Below are 22,143 nucleotides of genomic sequence, written 5' to 3'. Positions count from 1 at the left end.
ATTTACATCAGTATATATAGGGCTTGTTCGGGGGCTTACAACACCCCACTCAACCCACCCCTGGACCCGCCCCTGAAGAAATTCTCTCATAAAAATAAACTTTCCCCCACTTTATGTAATATAAAGGGTTTGGTTTTCATGATCCTTTACTGAGAAGTAGTTCAGATTTTTAGTACATGTTAAAATCACAAGGGAATAAGCCGTCAAAATTTAATTTTTAGGGTTGTGTCGCAGTTGCAGACGAATTCTCGATGCTGTTTGTAAAGAAAGAAGCCATATGACGCAATTGTTGACAGATATTGATCCTTCTACCAAAGATGAATTTGAAGAAGAAGACCTCGGTGAAGTTACTTTTCTTTTGAAAAAACTTGCATTGGTATGGTCATTTACCTCTTCAAAACTACTGGGCTACCACCTACCTCCGATTGTTGATATATTCGTCAAAACTTTAAAATGAATTTTTATTTTAGTGTTTTTAGTTTAAACTGTTTTAAGTATATGTAGATGATGGCTAGTAAACACTAGCGTGGACTGCGTCGGTGTTTCTAATGAAACAGTTATCGTAGAATGATAAGTTATACACCGTAGTGAAAATAGTAACTGACGTTTCGGACGTTAGTCCTTCGTCGGAGTCAATCATTGACTCCGACGAAGGACTAACGCCCGAAACGTCCGTTACTATTTTCACTACGGTGTATAACTTATCATTCTACGATAACTGTTTTAAGTATAATTTATTTTATTGTGAATTATATTTCGGCTATTTGAATGATTTTAAAATCCTCGTGTTCTATATGTTGCAGACGCCTAACAATTGCTCTAGCGACGTGAAGGTTGCTAGTAATGACACCCCAGGAAGTCTTTCAACTGATGAAAAACGATTAAGCATCTATATTCCACCAGACAGTGATAGCTCCTAAGACAATGGCATGAGTTCGACCACACCTTTACGACAATTAAATGTATATTTAGAAAAGCGTGACGTCAGTCCAATACGTAGCGTATTAAAAACGCCTTGGGATCAAGCATCTGGCAGAACAAAGAGAAGATATACCCAAAAAGCCAAGAAAGTTGTTGAAACTGTTATGAAGGAAATTGCACCAAACGACCCGGACATGCTTTTCGACTCTGTAAAATCAAGCGACGTCGTCTCAAGTAAACATGAAGCTGAAAGTATTGACATTTCCTTACTAGATGCTTTAGCCGAGTGCTACGAAAATGCAGGGAATTGGGAGGTTCGCCGTCAAATTCTTTCCATCATGGCTGACAAAGTCCATTTTCTAACGCTACAAAAATGGATACCAGACCTAACATGATACAGATATTACATCGCTAAGAAGCATTTACTTCTACATGGGAGAGGAACACCCGTCGAAAAATCTATCCATACGAGAATGTGCGTAACTCCAGAAAAATTAGAGCATTTCCTTTCGTTTATAACCAGTCCGCATATCATACAGGAGCTTCCATTTGGAGAGAAAACTCTTAAACTTTCAACTAGTGAGATCAAAGTACCAAACGTAATCCGAACCATCATCCCCGAAAGAATAGTTCAGCAGTACAATTCCTTCTGTAGCGAAATAGATTTTCCTTCACTAAGCCGCAGTACTTTACACAGAATACTTAACGTGTGCTCAGCATCACAGAGAAAATCGTTGCAAGGCCTTGACAATTTCAGTGCATGTGGCGCACAAGCCTTTGACGATTTAGAACAAATGGTTGAAAGTCTGGGGGATAGAGGCATGGGAATGTCATGGGCCAAGCTCCAAAAAGACAAACTGAGGTCATCCAAACGCTACTTAAAAGGAGACTACAAGGTAAGTCATAATAGTCTAATTTCATTGAGGCGCATGTATAATCATTAGCAACATGGTTTTTCATGGTATGTTTATAGGAAGGAAGGAAGGAAGGAAGGAAGGAAAAAACATTTTTGCCCATTTTGTTGCCACGAGGTGGGTCCTGGCCCCTTGGCGCGAAATCTGCAAATCGTTTCGATCTTTGCTCTTGACCATGAGACATTTTAGCAAAATAATAATACTACCTAACTACCTTGCCGATATATTTTAATCCGTATCCACTTATTATGTTATTTTAAATGTTTGTTTGCTTGTTAGGTACATGTCTCTGCGACCTCTAAAGTTGCTGATCATTGTATTGCTTATTCACTGAGTGATCCTAAGGATAAAGATTTTCAAACCCTTCGTAAGGATCATACACATGAGCTTCAGTGTGATCGCTGTTCCGTCCTCAGTCAAGTACTATAAGAAATTAAAGATTCGGTACAGTGCCCTAAGGTAAAGTGCAGTTCAGATGACAAAGAAGAGATGGAATATATTATCAAACAAGCTGATGAAAGTATTCTGGCGTGGAAAGCCCACTTGCTGAGATCCATATATCAAGATGAAGCCCGACTTCGTGTTCTTGATAAACTAGATCCAAATTCGGTTTTACTCGTACAAGACTGGGCCATGAAGTACCTACCACGCAAGTTTCGAGAAAGTCAGAGCGACTGGTTTGCAAAGCGCGGGATTCCGTGGCATGTTACGGTGGCTATTCGTAAAGTTCCAGAAATTCAAATGATCACCTTGGTTCATCTCTTTCCAGCGTGTACTCAAGACAGCTCAGCAGTACTTGCCATAATGGATGATGTAATCTATCAGTTGAAAGAAGTTATGCCGACGCTCAAGTCTATTTATTACAGACAAGACAATGCCGGCTGTTACCACTCAGGCCTTAGCATGTTAGGAGCTAAAGTTGTTGCAAATCGTTATGGAATATCCCTGGAGCAATTAGATTTCTCCGATCCACAAGGAGGAAAGGGTCCATGTGATAGAAAAGCGGCTAACATAAAATCGCACATTAATTTCTACATTAACTCAGGACAAGATGTCGAAACAGCGCATCAGATGAAGACGGCTATTCAGTCTTGTGGTGGTGTTCATGGCGTTAAAGTATCGCTGTGCAGTCCCCCTCCATCCATACCAAAAGTGAAATGGAGCGGAGTTAGTCTTATTAACAACATCAAGTACGAGAAGAAAGGATTGCGAGTGTGGAAAGCTTATGGTATTGGCCCAGGCAAATTTCTTCTGTGGAAAGAATTCGACGTTCCCAAAGATAATGCCATACCAAAACTGGCTATTGAAGATCAAGATGGCACAAATGGTACCACCGCAGGTTTCGTCCAGGTAAAGCCAAGACAACAAAAGAAAGCCAAACAATCCAAGGAAAATAAAGGCTCTGGTGATGACACATCTGATAATTCCGAAGAAAAAGATTCTATTCAACTTTTTTCTTGTCCGGAGGAAGGGTGTGTCAAATCTTACCAACGTTATTCAGCTCTTGAGCATCATGTAGATTGTGGGTCCCATAAACGAGTTCTTGAACAGACAACACTCCTAGATAAGGCAATGTTGGGTTACTCAATGAAGCTTGAAGAAAGTATTTCCTCAGTTCCTAATACAGATGAAAATGCTGGTGGTGCCGTTACTGACGCTGAAAATCCACCACCGTGTCTCAAGATGGGATGGGCGCTTAAGTCGACCGAAAGAAAGAAACGTTTTTCTTCCAAACAGAAAGATTACCTAGTCAAATCGTTTAGAATTGGAGAAATATCTGGTCACAAGAAAGATCCCAAGACGGTTGCAAAGGAAATGCGATAAGCAAAAAATGAAGAAGGAGAACGTATTTTCAAAGGGAACGAGTTTCTCACGCCACAGCAAATTTCAAATTTCTTCTCTCGCTTGAAAGCAAATGCGAAAAACCACGACACCGAAGATGATACAGACACTGATGACGAAGATATTGAGAATATAGAAAGAGAGGAAACCCTCAGTCAAATTCGTGCTGAAGTCGTAGAAGAAGCATCTCCATCTCACCCTATAGTGTACGATGTACATAACATTTGTGATATTTCAGCAAGCTCGAAACTACACAGGTTTTCCGTGAAAATGCTTCAAGGAAACTGTCATTACTTTGAAATTCCTACGTCCGATATAAAAGTGAAATTGAAGAAGCCATACATTGATCGATTAGACTCGATGGTAAACCTTTGCTCCTGCAGCTCAAAATAATTGATGGCAAAGGCGGATATATTCTTTAGATCGTCGACTTTACAGGCAAAGAGATATTCAACATAATTACCAAGTGTTTGATCCCCACTGAACTCGCTTCCAAGATTTTCTACAACCTCTCCAGCTCTCCGGATAAAACAAAACAAATGTGAACTGAACAGAATGGGTCGTTAAATCATGCTTAAGTATATTCTTTTCGGTGAACTTGACTGTGTAGTTCAGACAGTGACCCTCACAACAAATGTCTTGAACGTTTGACACGAGCATGACTGAGATTGTCGGGTGACTTGTTTAGTTTTTGTTAACGAAGTGGTCGGCTTTACTTATACGGAATGGAAAGGAACGCTGAAGCGTGCAATAGTGGCTTATCGAAGTCTTGACCAGAAGAGAGAGGGGGGGGGGGGGGGTTTGTACAATTAAGGCACTAGGACTAGGTGCAAAACATTAGCTTGTTGATATCGAAAGAAAAAACTAAAATTATCAAATAATTAGATAAATAAGACTTATTCATTTTCACCCGCAGGAAAAAAAGTACGATTTTTATATTTGGTCACATTTTTGGGTTGCCCACTCCCTTGCAATGATCTTATTTCTTGGATTTTAAACGCGAAACCAATCGCGGATAGCGGGATTTTTCAAGAGATTGGAGATTCCATTTACGCCATTCCGGCATTGCCATTATCGATACTGAAGCAAGTATTATTACGACGAAGTCTGGAAGGTCCATAAGCAGAATGAAAAAGGCTGTGAAAATTAATCTCGGGCTTCCTCAAAATGAAATCTTAGTCTAAAGAAAATACTTTGATGCGAAATTAGGCAATTTCCAAATACCTCTGCAAGGAACCGTAGAACACTTGTCATTCTGTGTTGAAAAGTGAGTTGGATTAAAGGTAATATACGCATTGTCTCAGGTCAGTATTACGGCGAGCAAAAATTATAAAACCCCGAAATTCAGTACTAGGTTTAAACATTTAAGCAATTTATCTTTTAGTTCGGATCACCCAGTTATATTGTGGTTTTTTAAGCCTTGGTTTTGACATAAATCTAACAATTTTTTAGAACTCGTAAAGTACTAATTTACATGTTATTTGGGAGTTTGTAAATTATCATATAAGTCGTGCCGTCGCATGTGTTTACATGCTTGTTTCGAAGTGGTACTAAGGTTCACAGTATTTTAAACGTACTAATGTCGAAAAAAGGCAAAGAAATACAATGTATTGCACTCAATATTCAACAAATAAAATTATTAAATCAAATGTCAGAACTGCATATATTGAAAACATAGGCCGGTTAGCTCTGTCTGCCTCGAACTGGTTTCATTGTAATGATTGGATGCAAACCCCTAACAAGCCAAATTTATCCGAATTCGAGAGTTTCGTATATCGCGCTCATTTAATAACCCAAGCTGAATTTTACATATGATTTAGCTTAACATTCGAAGGTATTATGGTTGGAATTTCAGATAAATCCGAACACCCGGTGCACATGAAAATGCGCTTTGCAAACTAAGGGTGAAATTAAAGTCTCTGAAAACCCGAAAAATGTAGTTTGTAAATAGTCCCTGACGACTTATTAGATCGCGTTTCCCTATTCATATCTTAGCTTAAAATAATCATTAATCTTTCCTTTACCATATTCCAAAAACAGATCTTCTCTAGTTTGCTTCATTTTTATACGCGAGCGCTTTTTCCAGACCTATCATTTTCACCTCGAATTTAAGCTGAATAGAGGGCGCCGACGGCCAAAATGGATTTTCTCGATTTTCTCAAAATAAAAGTGAAATTTTTCAAAATAAACATCAGTACGTTTATTTAGGTGGTATTTCACGTCTTTGGACCAAATATGAACCAAATCGATATTTTCAGTTTGGCCGCCGATTTTCGATTTTGTTTGATTTTTACAGACATGCCCTCTTATATGCCGATTGAAGACTTTCCTCCAAATTATTGTACTGCATATGTTCTTTCATTTGGTATATGACTGTTTTCTCGATCATCTTTGATAAGAACTTTGAGTACTCGAGTACTCTTCATGATTTAAGGAGTCCTTTTTTAGCTTTGGCACAATTATGGCTTCTTTTAAACTGTTAGGGACAGTTGCTGTTTTTAGGGACATGTTGATAATTTTGGTTAGAACCGGAAGCAGAATATCCGTAAGGTTATTCAGGATGAAGGCTGATATGGAATCAAGCATGCATTACTTCACACTAGAACTCTTCAATATTGTCTTTACTTTATCTTGAGACATCCTTTGAACCTCTTTAAGTTTTTTTGTTTTTCTTCAAGTACGTTAGGTACTGGTGTGTCATTTTTACGCAATTGAAACGTGGTCTATGTGTAAGGATATCTCTAAATCATAATGCTTGATTGTGCAATGCTACTAAAAGACATCCCACTCTGATCGTCTGAAATTAGAACATTTCTTTAATAGAAGTGTTTGAAAAATGGAATTAGAAATATCTTAAATGTAATCACTAATTTTGTCAATACTTTATTGTTCTTGTCTTTACAAGTAAAATGTATGTACTCTCATTTTACTGTGCGGTCTTCCATTTATGGTATGTTTCTTATATGCTATTTTAATATTATTGTACTGAAACATAAAAGAGAAAGAAAAAGAAATATATCCTAAATGAGTCTTCTTATAAACACATCTTAGCTAGCATAGAATCTTGTTCAGACAAGGGCGCCAGGACAGACGGATTGGGTTTTACATATGTGTGATTGTTTCAGTTATTCGTAGATTTCTAATTGAATTGATATATGCTTGTTTCTAAATGGATACTAAATAGTGTTCACTTATCTTTCCATCCAACGGTCTTTCTGGTTCGAATCAGCCGTACGATATGAATATATTTACCACGTCCACCAACGGTCTTTCTGGTTTGAATCAGCTGTACGTACGCTCTGAGTATTTACCGCTGCACTATCCGTGCCAAGCAGCGCCGGCGCCGCTTCGTTAGCGATTACTCACCTTTAATAAGTTAATCAAATTTACCTTCAGTACAGTAAAATAGACCGGGGTAGGAAAGCAAGAGCGGTTCTTTTGTGCTCTCGTCTGCTCGGATAATCCAATTATTTTGGCAGTACAGTAAGGTGGTCTTATGCTTTGTTTACACAGCAATGACAGATATGACTTTGGCGAACGCAAAACGAAGCCCGAACCACGGTTCGTTCTTCGTAATACGAACTCGAGGTCAAGCTAGCCAACGATCATTGTGTTCAATTTACAAAGTGTGTTATGGTGCGGTTCGTAGGGTCATAGTCATTGGTAAGGTAGTGGGTTCCTGAAATATCTTCAAAATCAATAACAAAATAAATGCCCGAAATATTTTTAGATTCTCAAAAAAATAAATGCCCTATCTGGGCCCATTTGTAGCCAACCGATCGACATATGATATATGATCTGTGATATAGTTAATATGTATCGTCATCTAACTTTCTCTACACTAGGGAATGTTGATTATTATTGTGTGTGTTCCTGTCTAAGTACAAACGGCTTTTCCTCTAGCAGGGTTTGCTTTCGATTTCCCATTTGATTTGTTCCTATGATCTATTTGCGATTACTTTATACCGGCTATTGCAAAAAGTACGTTACACTGAGGCACAGACGGGGCTGTTCTCGAGGACGGGTCTGTCATCGAAAAAGTGTCGTATTACGAAGAACGAACCGTGGTTCGGGCTTCGTTTTGCGTTCGCCAAAGTCATATCTATCATCGCTGTGTAAACAAAGTGCCCTATGTACTGCCAAAATAATTGGATTATCCGAGCAGACGAGAGCACAAAAGAACCGCTCTTGCTTTCCTACCCCGGTCTATTTTACTGTACCGAAGGTAAATTTGATTAACTTATTAAAGGTGAGTAATCGCTAACGAAGCGGCGCCGGCGCTGCTTGGCACAGATGGTGCAGCGGTAAATACTCAGAGCGTACGTACAGCTGATTCAAACCAGAAAGACCGTTGGTGGACGTGGTAAATATATTCATATCGCACGGCTGATTCGAACCAGAAAGACCGTTGGATGGAAAGATAAGTAAACACTATTTAGTATCCATTTAGAAACAAGCATATATCAATTCAATTAGAAATCTACGAATAACTGAAACAATCACACATATGTAAAACCCAATCCGTCTGTCCTGGCGCCCTTGGTTCAGAAGACAGTGATAGTGAAAATGATCAACCACAGAATCATCAAATTAGGGATGAAAGTCGCAGGGTAAGTTAAATGACCTTTTTTTTTTCTGTCCGATCAACAAAATTGATATCATAAGATTTTTACTAGTTATCAATATTTTTTAAAATATATTTGAATTAGATTTATTAAGGTGGCTCCCCTGAGTAATCCTTGATTCCCACCGTCTCTCTTTGATCGCAAAATGCGCTAATTTCAACTAAATGTCCACAGCAAGTATATACATAGATATTCAAATTTCTTTTAACACTTATTTTATTATGATCGATCATGTAAAAGGTCGCGTTTAACGAGTCATAAAATCCAGATCACGTTCTTTGCTCTGGATGATTTTGATAGGTTTCTATGAAGGCGTTTTTGCGACTCAAAAATTTCTCAGGCGAGGCACCTTAAGACAGACGTATAAAAAAAAATCGGTGTCTTTTTCACGCTCTATATTGACATCATCACCTGTTACAGCAACTTCCGCCGCTTTCTCCAACAGTCCTGCACTTTCTTACAGTCCAGCATTTTCTTCAGTACTGTCATCTTGTATTGGCCAAACGCAATCCATCATTTTCTCTAAAGGTCGTTCTGACCAAAATGACACATAACGGAGCAAAGGTGGAGTTTATCGACGAAGACCAAATATTCTTCACCTTGACTGAAGCAACCGCAAATGTGCCACACATAACAGCAATCGTGAAAGATGCTTTTAACAAGCCAGATATAATCTTGGTAACTTCAAACGGGCTAGCTGTCAAAGATTCATCTGGAACCCAAGGTAAGAGCGCAGGAAAACGTTTATCGTATTTCAATCTACTTTTACTCCTAATACAGCTTTGATGCATATGGAAAAACGATATTATACTTGCGTTTACAAATATTGAATTGCGTTTCTTTTTGTTCTTTGTAATTATTTTGCTAATTCAAAGTTTTTAATCTGTTTTTTAAAGGATTAATGTTTTGGAAAGTTCCAAGCCGAAAACTTTATGCCATACGAAAAGTGGAAGCAAAAGGCACGACTGTGAGACCCAAGAGAAAACATAAAGAATGTGAATATTAAAATGAAGATGACCTAGATTTCCTAAAGAGCCAGATTGTTGAGCTTGGAAGATTTGTGCAGGGAATGTCTGTTAAACGTGATGAAATGCACCAGTTGACCGTGTCAAAAGGTGAGGGCATCAAAGCAGCAATTGATCAGTTCCTAAAGTGCAAGATATGTCTGTCATCACCAGCACAAGCACTGTGTTGTCATCATGCTGTGAAATAGTAATTGGATGTGCAACTTGCTTAGATAGGTGGCTGGAAGAGGATGAAGAGAGAGGATGCCCTTTCTTCAGAGCAGCAAGGTTTGACTTCAAACCAGTCAAACTCAGGGGTGTGGACACTATCGTACAAGCTATTTATTAAGAAATTCTTTTTTATTGAGGAACACAATGATAAGTTAACATAACCACTAAAAAGTATTTGTTGTTCATATCACATTAGCCAATAGGTGATTTAGCCATAATAGTTGCCACTTGAGTTTTGGTGGACTTTACTGTTTTGCTAAGAAAAACGAAATTGAAAGATTAAGAAAAACAAGTGTTAGTCAACATCAACGAGTGCCAAGTCAGAAGACAAAGAATGACATCTTAGCAATTTATATTATTAGCCATTTAAAGGTGGAAAATAGTTGGCGTCAGTTGAGTTTTGGTGAACTTCCCGTTTTCATGAAAAGTGAAAAGACCAAGAAAAAAGGTCAAGTTACATAATATTGTGTTTTGTTATGTTAAAAGACCACGATAAAAACTTGATTGCAATATAAGTCATTTGATTGACGTGTAACACACCGTGGGTAGAACTCAAATAAATATTAAGACTTTCAGTAAAGATAATGACTAGGATAGTTATATCCAATTCTCTAGTTCACGCTTATGCCTGTGCAGCAAGCGATTGTGATAAAGTAATATAATGAATTAAAGCTCTTTGAAATAAAGAAGGATTTCCATTTACTAGTTGATTAAATATTGCTTCATATGAAGCAATATTTTGGAGAAGCAGTTGCTCTCTCTGCATCGACAGCTCCTGATTTCCTTGTAAAGGATCCAGACCAAAACTGCCAAATCTTGTGAGATTTCCTCCATTACCTTCATAGATCTGTGCTTCAGTCAACCCATCAGGGACCTGTTCTTCTGTCAAATTTGCAATTCCATTATTTGCTCTCATCATTTCAATAGGTGTTTTCCTTTTCCAACCTTCAGTATACAAACAAGATATGAAAAAATCTTAATGGCATCAGAATTGTTTCGGAAAATTAAAATTCCACGTAAAACAACTGTCTTACTTGCAGGTCTGCAGTTCCATGACTGAATTAGACGATTGATTTCAACTTGAACCACGTGGGTTGTAAATGTAGAAACGCAGAACTTTGTGCACTCATCGTCCATTCGCAATTGCGCAGCCCCCACCTTATTGTTTAGACAGCTCTTTACTGGGTAGTTAGCTCGTTGGTTGACCTCGCTCCAAAATCTTTCAACTGGAAGGTTCTTTCAGGGAATAATTTTTTAGTTATCATATTCATCCACAGTATTATATTAGATAGTTAGGTATTTTCTTGAAGATTATAAGCGATGGCATACGGACCTTTTTTGAAGTCGTTCGTCGATGTGGATCTTTAGTTGGGTCATTTCTAAGAGGGACAAGCAATTCTTGAATGCCCAACGATAGGTAAAATTCGAGGCCTTGATCTGTTCTTAGTTGATCCCAAAGACCATACTTCATTACGACAGACCTAAGGATTGGAGGTAAACAAATATTAGAATAGAATAAATAAATTGCATTAAAATTCGAACTTTCGTAAAAGACATGCGAATTGGGACGGGTTTTTAAAAGTCGTTATAGCATGGGCTACATTTGCATCAGTAATGTAGTGAGGGCCACTTGGATCCCTTAACATTGAATAGATTACCGCTGGCCGTCATTAGAATGCTAGATCGGCCATCTTGGATTGTGTATTTTGCTCATTCGTGAGTAATAGGACTCTTTTCATTGTTAAGTCTCCTGTAATGTTAATCGATTATCATTTATCACCGTTCCCTTGTAATTTACCATTATACCCCATTGTATTTAATAGGGCTTGACATCGTCATCTTCAAACAAGTATTGTTTCATAAAAAGGTCACGTCTAAAGTGATGGAGTACTCGAAAGTAGTGATGGTTTTACTCGAAAGTTTATACTACATAAGCCATTACTGCACACTCACTGTAATAACTGTTTATATTTAATATTTATTTACATATCTTTCTATAAAATCTAGAATACTTATAAATATAAACAATTATGATTTGTTATATTCATTTCTATTAAAGTGTGTAAATATATCGAATTGAATTGAATTGAATTAAAAGAAAAAATATTTAGAATTCTGCAAACCATAGGACCATGTTGACGTTAAACCACCAGTACCTGTACAATTTCCATAGATGGCAATGTTGTTTTTCACTGGCACTGTGCAAAATCCAACTACCATCAGGGAATGTCCGTCAATAGCACACACGTGTGTCACTCCATAGTCAACCAGCTTCTCATTCTGGTCACAGTGTAGTTTGTACCCAAAATAAAGAGCTTTATATGGAACAGGATTACGTAATCTTGCTGTGTCGTTAGCTCGAGCTCTGTGGTAATGTGGAGCAATTTCCCTCGCTGTTTCCGATAACCGTCTTTGGCTAACGCGAACGCCATTTGATTGAAAAAAACCTTTTATCATTTTCCCTCCATAGGTTGGACCCAACTAAAAATGAAGTTCAACATGCCAATTTAGAAACGAAAGAGTTGAGAAAGAAATATTACAGTCCTAGATTTACTATACCTCTGATATTGCAACCGGACCGGTTTCTTTCAAGTACTGTTTCTCAAGTCCAGATCTGTAGTGAATCTCCTTTTGATTGCAAAAGCGTCGCACCGACCGCTCGCTTAATCCCCTCGTGTTGGGAAGCAATTCGTTAAGCACCTTACTAATTTCCTTGTATGATTTTCCCTCAACTACAAGCGTTCGTATGAATTCAGGATCAAATCTTTCCATGATACGTATGTCCTCCTACCTGGACTCATGTACTATCAGAAAGGAAAATTATACAAACAGTACTCTTGCGGTCATACCGTTTTGGTAGCCCGCTTATGTATGCTACGCCTGTGATTGGATAAATGAAACAGGAACTGTATACTTGTCGCCATTTTAATGATCGGCAGTTGTCTGCATCCAACAAAGATTAACGTGGGAGAAAAACAGTATTTCATTCCTCTTCATTTAACTTTGTTTAAATTTGGGATTTTAAAATTGAGAATGATCCGAACGATAGTCTTGTTAGCGCAAAAAATGAAAAAATGAATTCCAAAACTAAAAAGTTAGCAATTTAATTTGCTAAAACCTTAAATGGCCATAAGGTGTGGGATTTTTCTCTCAGTATCTGTCAATTTTTTCAACTATTTAAACGACAACTCGAGAATTGAAAAAATGGAATTCAAAGTTTAATTTTAATTAATAACAAAATCGATAATTGGGGCCAAATTTAATAAATCCATAATTCAATCTTATCAAAAAAACGAATGGAGAAGACGAAGGTACACACATTATTTCAATCAAAAAACGCTAATTTTTTATTTTCAAAAATTAAAAAAATTATTTTTTTGGTAATTTCGTGTTCTCAAAAAAACAAAATCAAAAAAATTGGTGAACGAAATTCAATTTTCTTATTTTCAAAATTGAAATGGCCGGAAGGTACACGGACCATTAAACCCGTAGAAAAAGTGGTTGAAAAGTGAAAATCAATGTTTTTATAACAGAGAACAAATAAAGCATTGATGAACAAATGACTAACATGTTTCTTGTGTATTTGATGTCTCCTGTGTATTCATATTATATATTCATTTAATATAGATTGATTCACTTGAGTGTTATCGACTAAATATGCACTAAATTGCGACTATTAGTTAATGACTATTTTGTTTTTATTTCACAGATTATGTACCATCGCTCTATTGCATTTATGATGCTTATAACCATTTATATTAAAATGATCTTTTCTAAATATTGTAGGCTCAAAGTCCATCAAGATGACAGTAAAATCTCAATTGAGCTTCCAAAGTAAAGTTCCACATAGCAATGACATCTCAGTTAGACGATTTTACAGAACAAATCAACATCAAAAATCATCAGACACATTCCCGTACTGTGCTAAATGGATGCAAAGGTAAGTGATGTGAGCTTTTGCCATTGTAAGTTATTTCATATAGCCCTAAAGATGGCAAATATTAGCCAAAAGCTTGTCAATTAAAATAAAACTATAAATGTAGATATGAAATCATAACTCAAATGGATCCACTTGTAACAATCCTCTTTGTTAATTACTTTGTTTCTGTGAGTTATGTTGGCTCAGACCAGCTTGTGCTTCACAATAAAACTTCGCTATATTCCTTCAGAATGCATGCCGCTAAAAGTTTACCACCAGCCTCTGATCCTCGATCCAGCCGCATGGTCTGCTCTTAAACACCCAATCCGTCCCCTGAGACACCACATACATACATAAAACTCGCTTCGCTACACCTTTCCCCTTTTTTTAACTAACGACTGACCTATGAGAAGAAAGTAGTTTCCTTACCTTTTCTTTTCGTCAAGAAATATTATGACCCATGATACAAGTATTAATATTATGGTTTGGACTTACCCTTGCACCCAGAATCGTCTATTTCGTTTGGGTCTTTTCGGACGATCTTCTTCGAGATCCTCATCACTAGATTCAATGGTTTCAGATCTCATGGGTCGTTTGTTCTGTTTCGGTTTATTTGTATGTGAGCGTTTCTGCGGTTTCGTCTTCTTTTCTTGGACACGTAATCCAGAAGGACAACGAAGAAGTAAAGTTCTTTTCCGCCCTATTCCGTCCTCACTCTGAATATGATATACTGAGATATCTTCATTAGGTTTTTCTGTCACGACGAAAATGTTTTCTTCCCAAAGATTGTCAAGCTTTCCTTTAGGGGTCACGTTTTTCACGAGAACTTTGTCACCAGGTCTGGGTGTACTTGAGGGGGGTTTGCGACTGTCATATGTCCTTTTCTGGTGCCTGGCTGAAACGTTTGCCTTATCCTGAGCAAGTTTATAAGCATACCGCAAACGCTCTTTCAGATCTTCTATAAAGCCAGATCGTTTCTTGACTTGAAATCCATTAGGGTCATGGCGAAAGTAAACATCTATTGGCAACCTAGGATGGCGTCTGAACAAAAGGAAGAATGGCGACACGCCGGTGCTGGAATGCTTGCTTGCATTATACGCGTGCACAGCAGGTGCCACGTAATCATTCCAGTTAGACTTCTTCTCTTGATCCAGGGTCCCTAACGTCTGAAGAAGTGTTCGATTAAAGCGTTCACACATACCATTTCCCATAGGATGATAAGGTGTTGTTCTGGCTTTTGAAACATTTGCGAAACTACACAATTCGCGAATAACTGCTGATTCGAAGTTTCTTCCCTGATCACTACGGATTCGAGCTGGGAATCCATAGTGCACGATGAAAGAATTGAACAAAACTTTAGCTGTTGTCTTTGCCATCTGATTTAAGGTAGGCACTGCTTGGGCATACCTGCTGAAATGATCCGTGATGACTAAAACGTTTTCGTATCCTCCTTTGCTTCTTTCTAATTTGAGAAAATCCATACATACCAGCTCTAAAGGTCCTGTCGTCGTCATGGTAACCAAAGGCGCAGCACTTTGTGGCTGTGGGCTTTTACGTAGAACGCAGGCTTTGCAGGACTTAATCCAGTTCTCGACATTACTGGCCATTCCAGGCCAATAGAACCTCATCCTAGCCAAATCTAAAGCGCGTTCGGTCGAAAAGTGTCCTACTTCATCATGTATCCCAGTAAGGGCTTTTTCTTTTACCTTCATTGGTATCAGCAACTGGAGTACCTGTTCCCCCTAAAGGAACTGTTCTCCCACGTCTATAGAGTACGCCTTTGTCAACGAGTTGATCCCAAAACTTGAGTATCTTCAATACTTCTTTCTCTTCGTTTCTCGTTTCTCTTCTGGATGGCTTTCTTCCTAGCTTCCCTTCCCAGAACTCTATCACTCTGCACCATGAAACGAAGATCCTCATCACTCAAAGGAGGCATTGTAGTCTGGGGCTGATAGCATACGCCAACATCTTCTGTAGCGTCAGCATCAATGTTAGTAAGATAGCTTTCAATATATGGAACCTCACTTCTCAAGGAAAGAGACCGTGAGATGGCTCTGATGGCATCGGTGTTGATAACGCGCGAGTCATGAAATTTTTCGATCATAGCCCATTTCAAACACAAGAATTCGAGCTTATGCGCGGGATACCTTTGTTAAGACTTCCTCAAGGCTCTGCTTGCATAGGCAATAATCTTCTCATTACCACCGTCCAATTGGCTAAGAGTCGCTCCCAATTCATTTCCACTAGCATCTATATTCAAAACAAATGGCTTGCTAAAGTCTGGATAACTAAGAACAGGAGGTGATGACGACATGTTAACTATATTCTCAAATGCTTGCTGGCATTCTACCGGCCAAATCCAAAAGACTTCGCTGGCTTTACCACTCTTACTGGAGAGAGACTGCAACAACGGCGTCACAGGATCATTTAAAGGTTTAACCAACCTCGCATAGTTTGGCACAAACTTACGGTAGTAACCAGCAAATCCAATGAATGTCCTCCATTCCTTAAGGTTCTGTGGTTTCGGCCAGGTCTTGATAGCTTCGAGTGTTTCTGGATCAGTTTCTATACCTGCTGCGGAAATCACATGACCTAAATACTTTACCTTGTCACGGAAAAATGAGCACCTTGAGGATTTCAGTTTCAAACCATACTGCTCGAGCCTGGCAAATACATCTTCTAATGTTTCAAGGTGTTCTTCAAATGTTTTGGCATAAACTACTATGTCGTCAATGTAAACAACACATTTCTTGAAGTTAAGGTCTGACATGCAATGCTCCATCAATCGTTGAAACGTGGCGGGGGCATTCGTCAACCCGAATACCATCCGATTGCATTCAAAAAAACCCAATGGACCTACCGTGAAAGCGGTTTTCGGTTTATCCTCTTCTTCCACTAGAGATTTCCGATTTAGCGGATTAGCGACAGTATATTCCACGCTCATTAATCCACCCAGAATATAGCCCGAGTATCAGGCCTTCCGAGGGGGGGGGGGGGGGGGGGGAGAGAAGGGAAGGAAGCCGGCTCTCTCTTTCCCCTCTCCCGGAGAGCCTGATACTCATGCTACCCAGAATATAGGTTAACTCAGTAAATTTTTTGTTTTCTATTGCTTAACGAGCACTATTTTTTTACTTCATATTCTGAACTGGTACTGTTTTATATGACCTTTTTGAACTAAAATATGGTTTATTGATATGAGTACACAATCAGTCTATACTCAACAAACAAATTATTTTTGCTGACGAACATGTATTATATCAACTAAAATTGTTAAGGCCGATTTACACGGTACAACGTTTGCTTACGAGTGTCGCATGCAACCTGCTTACGCCATCCTTACAACACGGCTACCACTGAGGATTTTAAGACATGATTTAAAACCCTACAACAATCGCATACGACAGTGGTAGCCATGTTGTAAGGATGGCGTAAGCAGATTGCATGCGACACTCGTAAGCAAACGTTGTACCGTGTAAATCGGCCTTCATACTTCAGTGTTCTCAAATCTACAATGAAAAATCCAAGTTACACTTGTAAGCAAAGTCTTTGGAAAGAAAGAGGTTGACGAAACGTTATCAAAGTTTCTCGAATTTTCCACAAATTGTATCGTTAGGGGGAAATCAGTCTGTAAAGAAACGAGTTGATATTCTCTTTCCTACAGTCCTCTAAGAATTATTCTCCTTCGATTTGCAAGAAATCCACATGTTGCTACTACGATGGGTTGGAACGGTCTCATGTGACGAAAGATGTCTGAGGAAGCCGAATATACTTTAAGAGAACCAATAGTGTGCTCCACTCGGATACGAAGTGATCTCAGGGCCCTGTTAGCATCTCGCTGCCTTCTGTTGTGGGCAATACGTCTTGGTGTAATGAGAGGAGGGCGGTTAGCATATCCCCCATCAGCAAGCAGCCTTGCTCGTTGTGGAAGATTTCTTATTCTCCTGTGTTCTATAGCAGGAAGTCGTCTGAATGTTTCTGCATCGTTCATACGCCCCGGAAAACTGAAAAATGTATGCATTTATCTTTCAGTAGTAAACAAATGTGTCAGGGTAAACCATATCGTTATGACCATCATAATCATTCATTCATTCACTCATTCATTCATTCATTCATCCATTCATCCATCCATCCATTCATTCACTCACTCACTCACTCACTCACTCACTCACTCATCCATCGATCCATTCATCCATTCATTCATCCATTCATTCATTCGTTCATTCATTCATTCATTCATTAATCACTCATTCATCAAACTTACCCAGCTACAAGTAGTACTATCAATCCGTCTGCATCGATTACTATTTGCGTACTTATAAAGTGGTATTTCTTGTCGCCTCTATAAAACTCTGCTTGTCTTGGGCCAGATGGTCTTTGAATTCTGTGTGTCGTGGCGTCTATCATACCTACAGCGTTTGAAAAATGTGGCAGAGTGTCCAGAAAGTTACTCCAAACCCTTAGAGAGTGCCATGTGATAAAATTTTGATAGCGGACAAACAGAATTGGAACGATATGATAGATTTCTTCAGCAACGGTACTTTTGCTTATTCTAAAGATGAATGCGAGGACGTACAGTTTCGGGTATTGCCTTAGCCACATAACAACCATGAGGACTCTGTTTGTGACGTGAAGTTTGCAAGCTCTTCGTCTATTAGTTGCTGGTACTCGAGGTGTATGTCTTGGAAGAGTAACGTCTACGGCTCACAGGGCGAAAATAAATATTTAAATATTGAGTAAAGGCATATTAAAGGTGTGGTAACGGAACCTTTACATACCTTTATTCAAAATGATTAAAGATTTTAAAGCCATGTATAGTTAGCTTTAAAACATATCAATTAAAGGTTAGTAGTGGAGGCTTTACTACTTTCATTTAATGGTATACTAAATGTATGTAATGGTACCTTGCATTACGTGAGTAAAGTATAATTAAACATATGTAAAGTTATCTTTATCATCCTTTAATCATTTTATTAAACATTGGTAAAGGGAACTTAAACTACCTTTAATTATCCATATTAAAGATAGTTAAAGGTACCTTTATCATTCTTTAATCACTTTATTTAAATATCGGTAAAGGGAACTTAATATACCTTTAATAAGCCATATAAATGATAGTTAAAGGCACCTTTATCATTCTTTATTCAATCCATAAACATTGATAAAGGGAACTTTAGGAACCTTAAATTATCTTTATAAATAACCCATAAATGTGCCCACCTTTTAGTTCCCAAATTAATTTTAATGAAGGTAACTAATTATCTTCATTCCTTGTTATAGATCATTAAAAGAAAAACAAAATTAAAATGCTCAGAATTTTCCTTCAATCGTACTGATTTTATTGAATCCATAATAACCTTAACTTACAATGAAAATATATGTTACTAAAAGATATATAAAAGATGCTATTTTTATGTAAAAATAGCCAAAAATGATTTTTACAATAAATATGTCTCATTCTCTATATCACAAAAAAATCATTAAATTTGTTTCAGCTATGAAATATATAGTAAGCTAATAATTGGGTATTGTTTCATTTCATTTTCTCTATCAAAGAGTATAATAGTTTTTGTTGATAAGGTAAGTAAAATCTCCCTATGATGTTAAAATTACTATACTAAATAGTTGATAATGTGGGTACTCCATGCATAGTCTCTATTTCAGAAATCAAGGTCGACCTATACAAATTTTACCACAAAAATGGTAATAATTATTTTAGTTACAACTTTAGTGTCTACCACTAAAGCACTATAATTGGTTATAAATATGAAATTCTATTGCAATAATTCATAATTCAATAATTCATTACAAACACATGATTTACCAAATAAATAGATGAGAAATTTAATAGAGGATAGTAGAGGAAAAGGTTCCATGCAAGACAGTGGCGTATAAACTCAAACTGAAATATTAAAAACTGATTCCTGTTACATTCATGCCCTAAAGAATTTTTAAGTTTTCTTACATTTCACAGGTAGAGTAGTTGACAAAATGAGCAGCCCTGTTGTATAACAGATGGACAATCACTCATAATATATTGTAATTACACACAACTAGGAAAATAAGGAGCTAAAACAGACAAGTTAAAAAGAGAGTTCTTGGACATTTGATCATATCATTGCATGGAATTTGTGCAATTTGGTAGGAGTAAGAGACATTGCTATTATTAAGAAAGAAGCCAAACAATGCACTACCTAATAAAACGTTGTAGCACATACTACAGACTGTTTTATATTGTGACATGAAACTGAATGGAGGTGAAACATGAAACATCTGCACACATGTTGACAAGTGCAAGAGATACAAATCAGAAATTAAGAAATGCTTTTATGATTAGGAATGTCACAAAATTATAATTATTACTGAAGGCAAGCCCAGTCTGGGCAATCGTTTGGCTTTTGTCTTCGAGAAGGATGTCCATTCCGCCTGGGAATAACTCTCCTTTTAACTAAATCAGGCAAAGAATCCTTATGATGTTTGTCAAGAGACTTCTTTGCCTTTTTTAGTTCCTGACTTTCCCAGTTTAGAGGTTTAACAATATATGCCACTGTCTTAAATGGTTCCTCTTCCTCTACCTCACTTTCTTCACTCGAAATATAGTCAGGGTGGAGGCAACTGGCTATTTTTGCCTTCTTCTCATTACTCCACTTCTTAGAGTCAAGGCTTTTAAGTCTTCTTCCCAGCTTCTATGAAAATAAAAACAAGGAAAACAAAAACCCAGATCAATACAAAATCGTTTATTATTTGATGAATCATTACTTGTGACATGGAAAAATGGACATACCTTTCTTATTCAAGGTTGAGGACACAGGCATCATACATTTAACATTTTTTGGGCCAAATTGGGTAAGACATTATATTTATCCAAAGGTTTTTGGTTTTATTTAGCCATTTTGATTTGGCCAAACCTCCAAACTAATATATATCTACAACACAGATAAAAAATAATCACCCTAGGGTTCAGTCCATATGATTGCAAATCTAATACTAAGATATATGTAGGGATGCATTTATCTACCTCTTTCTTGCGATTCTGCCTTCTGCATGATCGAACATGCTCCTGGTTGTTACCCTTGGCCTTTCTTTTCGCACTTGCTCTCAATGATCGCATGTATGTTTTTAAAGCAACTAGAAAAAACAAATAGCATACATAGTATTAGTATTAGTTGTCATTCAATTTTATAAGTACAATTTTATAAAATAAAACCTCAATGCTCAGGGATTGCTTTGATCATGTTAATGGCAGTCCTATCCAATGACTTTTAATTACTTATTCATCTATTATGATCAATTAAGGCAGGACAATTCTAATTATGAAATTTGGGGAGGAAGGCACAAATTGCATTAAAAATAATTTTTGAAAACCCTATGCCACATCTGCAACATACTAATCATTTTAAGCCAATCAAAGTAAAGATATTCAATTCATGTTCCATAAAATTACATTTATCTTACCTTTCATCTGTAACACTGTCCAAGGACACTTTCCTTCCCCTCCATAAGAATGGTAAAGCTCATCCTTCACCTGATTGAATATGACTAAATTGTGATCTGAGTCTTGGCTAAAATAAAAAATAAATAAATAAAATAAAAAACACAGAAGATTCGTTCCAATCAATTTAAAAAAACATTACTACTTATTTTTAACATCAGTGTCAATAGGTCAAAGAATAGCCTGAATGCAAAATAAGTGAATTTACCTTTCCTCCAAGTTTAGAGATAGGTTTTCGGGATCTGCTTTTGCCATCTTTTTTATTTGTTGTCGAAAGTCATTCTGCAGCAACGTGAAAAATGAATTAATTATTGATCAAGCTAGTCTCGTGGTATTTTAGGCGGGAAAATTCACCAACGGTTAGAATATAATTTTTAATACAAAGAGCGGGTTTGCTTGTTGATAAATTCTTTCTTACTACTATATATCAGTTATTAAATTTATTTCGCAGTAAATGCGCTTAAGGATGAATAATGATTATAATAACATTAGCAGGTTAAATAAAGCAAGCTGAAGGATCATCGAAGAACATTGTGTAAATTTGAATTTCAAATTATCTACGTTCAGTTTTGGCGCGCGAATGGTTAATTCTAAGATTTCTTCGAGGATTTTGTAAGAATCAAGAAAAAATGAACATCAACAGGGAATTACAGCTTAATTAGGTTTTCGGAGTGCCTTTTCTCTTTTCCTAAGTACTTTTGGATTAAAAATAATTGCAGTAAGCATACCGGACAATGATGTCACTAGAGCGCACGATGCAGAGGTCACCAGGGAGTTTAATTTTTAAAAAGATTTTTGTGTCTGTTGTTTTAAATATTAAAGATCGAAAAACTTTTAATACTTACGCTACACATCTTAGGGACTTTTGTAGGCCCTCCAATTTGGCGAACTCTTCTCGCAGCCGTCGCATTTATCGAACTTACTGTCGTCGCTAGCCCATCGACTTTCTTAGCTATGTTCTCTAGAACATCTTTCTCCTTACTCTTATCCTTGTGGATCTCCTCTCTCAAGAACTTCATTTGGTTCACAACATCTTGAAGTAGGACAACGTAGTGATCGCTTAGAGAAATATCGGCCATTATTACACTTAACTCGTAATGTTAACTAACTAGCTTTTGAGATCAATGATCGCTTGGAAAGAGACCCTCTAAGTGTTTACACTGTAATTTATATAATTATATTTTGGCGGGAGAAGAGC

At 37.3% G+C, this 22,143-nt stretch overlaps 1 protein-coding gene and 1 pseudogene across 1 annotated transcript; one reads left to right on the top strand and one right to left on the bottom strand.

The window, feature by feature from the left end:
- The first annotated feature begins 2,324 nt into the window (after positions 1-2,324).
- Positions 2,325-4,070, top strand: LOC148909375 (uncharacterized; annotated as a pseudogene).
- A 14,769-nt stretch (positions 4,071-18,839) lies between these two features.
- On the bottom strand, positions 18,840-21,357 carry LOC148909374 (uncharacterized). The gene is made up of 4 exons (XM_089034671.1): positions 21,154-21,357; positions 20,909-21,015; positions 20,472-20,581; positions 18,840-20,139 (listed from the first exon to the last, which is right to left on the bottom strand). Exons 1-4 carry the CDS (start codon positions 21,198-21,200, stop codon positions 19,813-19,815), a joined length of 591 nt encoding a protein of 196 aa, XP_088890797.1. The 5' UTR covers positions 21,201-21,357; the 3' UTR covers positions 18,840-19,812.
- Between the last annotated feature and the right edge of the window lie 786 nt (positions 21,358-22,143).

This window comes from Actinia tenebrosa, unplaced genomic scaffold (assembly GCF_029948245.1).
Source record: "Actinia tenebrosa isolate PJP-AT-01 unplaced genomic scaffold, QUT_ActTen_1.0 PGA_scaffold2__45_contigs__length_23673736, whole genome shotgun sequence".
Classification (NCBI taxonomy): Eukaryota; Metazoa; Cnidaria; class Anthozoa; order Actiniaria; family Actiniidae; genus Actinia; species Actinia tenebrosa.
Note: the sequence above shows the minus strand (reverse complement) of the source record. Positions and strands in the feature narration are given on the sequence as shown.

What these genes read in the sequence shown, in the direction of transcription:
- LOC148909374 (XM_089034671.1), bottom strand. Translation starts at nt 21,200, where the DNA reads ATGGCAAAAGCAGATCCCGAAAACCTATCTCTAAACTTGGAGGAAAG. An exon ending in TCTCTAAACTTGGAGGAAAG is followed by an intron (nt 21,016 to 21,153) that starts GTAAATTCACTT and finishes TTTTTATTTTAG; the next exon opens with CCAAGACTCAGATCACAATT. An exon ending in GGCAGAATCGCAAGAAAGAG is followed by an intron (nt 20,140 to 20,471) that starts GTAGATAAATGC and finishes TTATTTTCATAG; the next exon opens with AAGCTGGGAAGAAGACTTAA.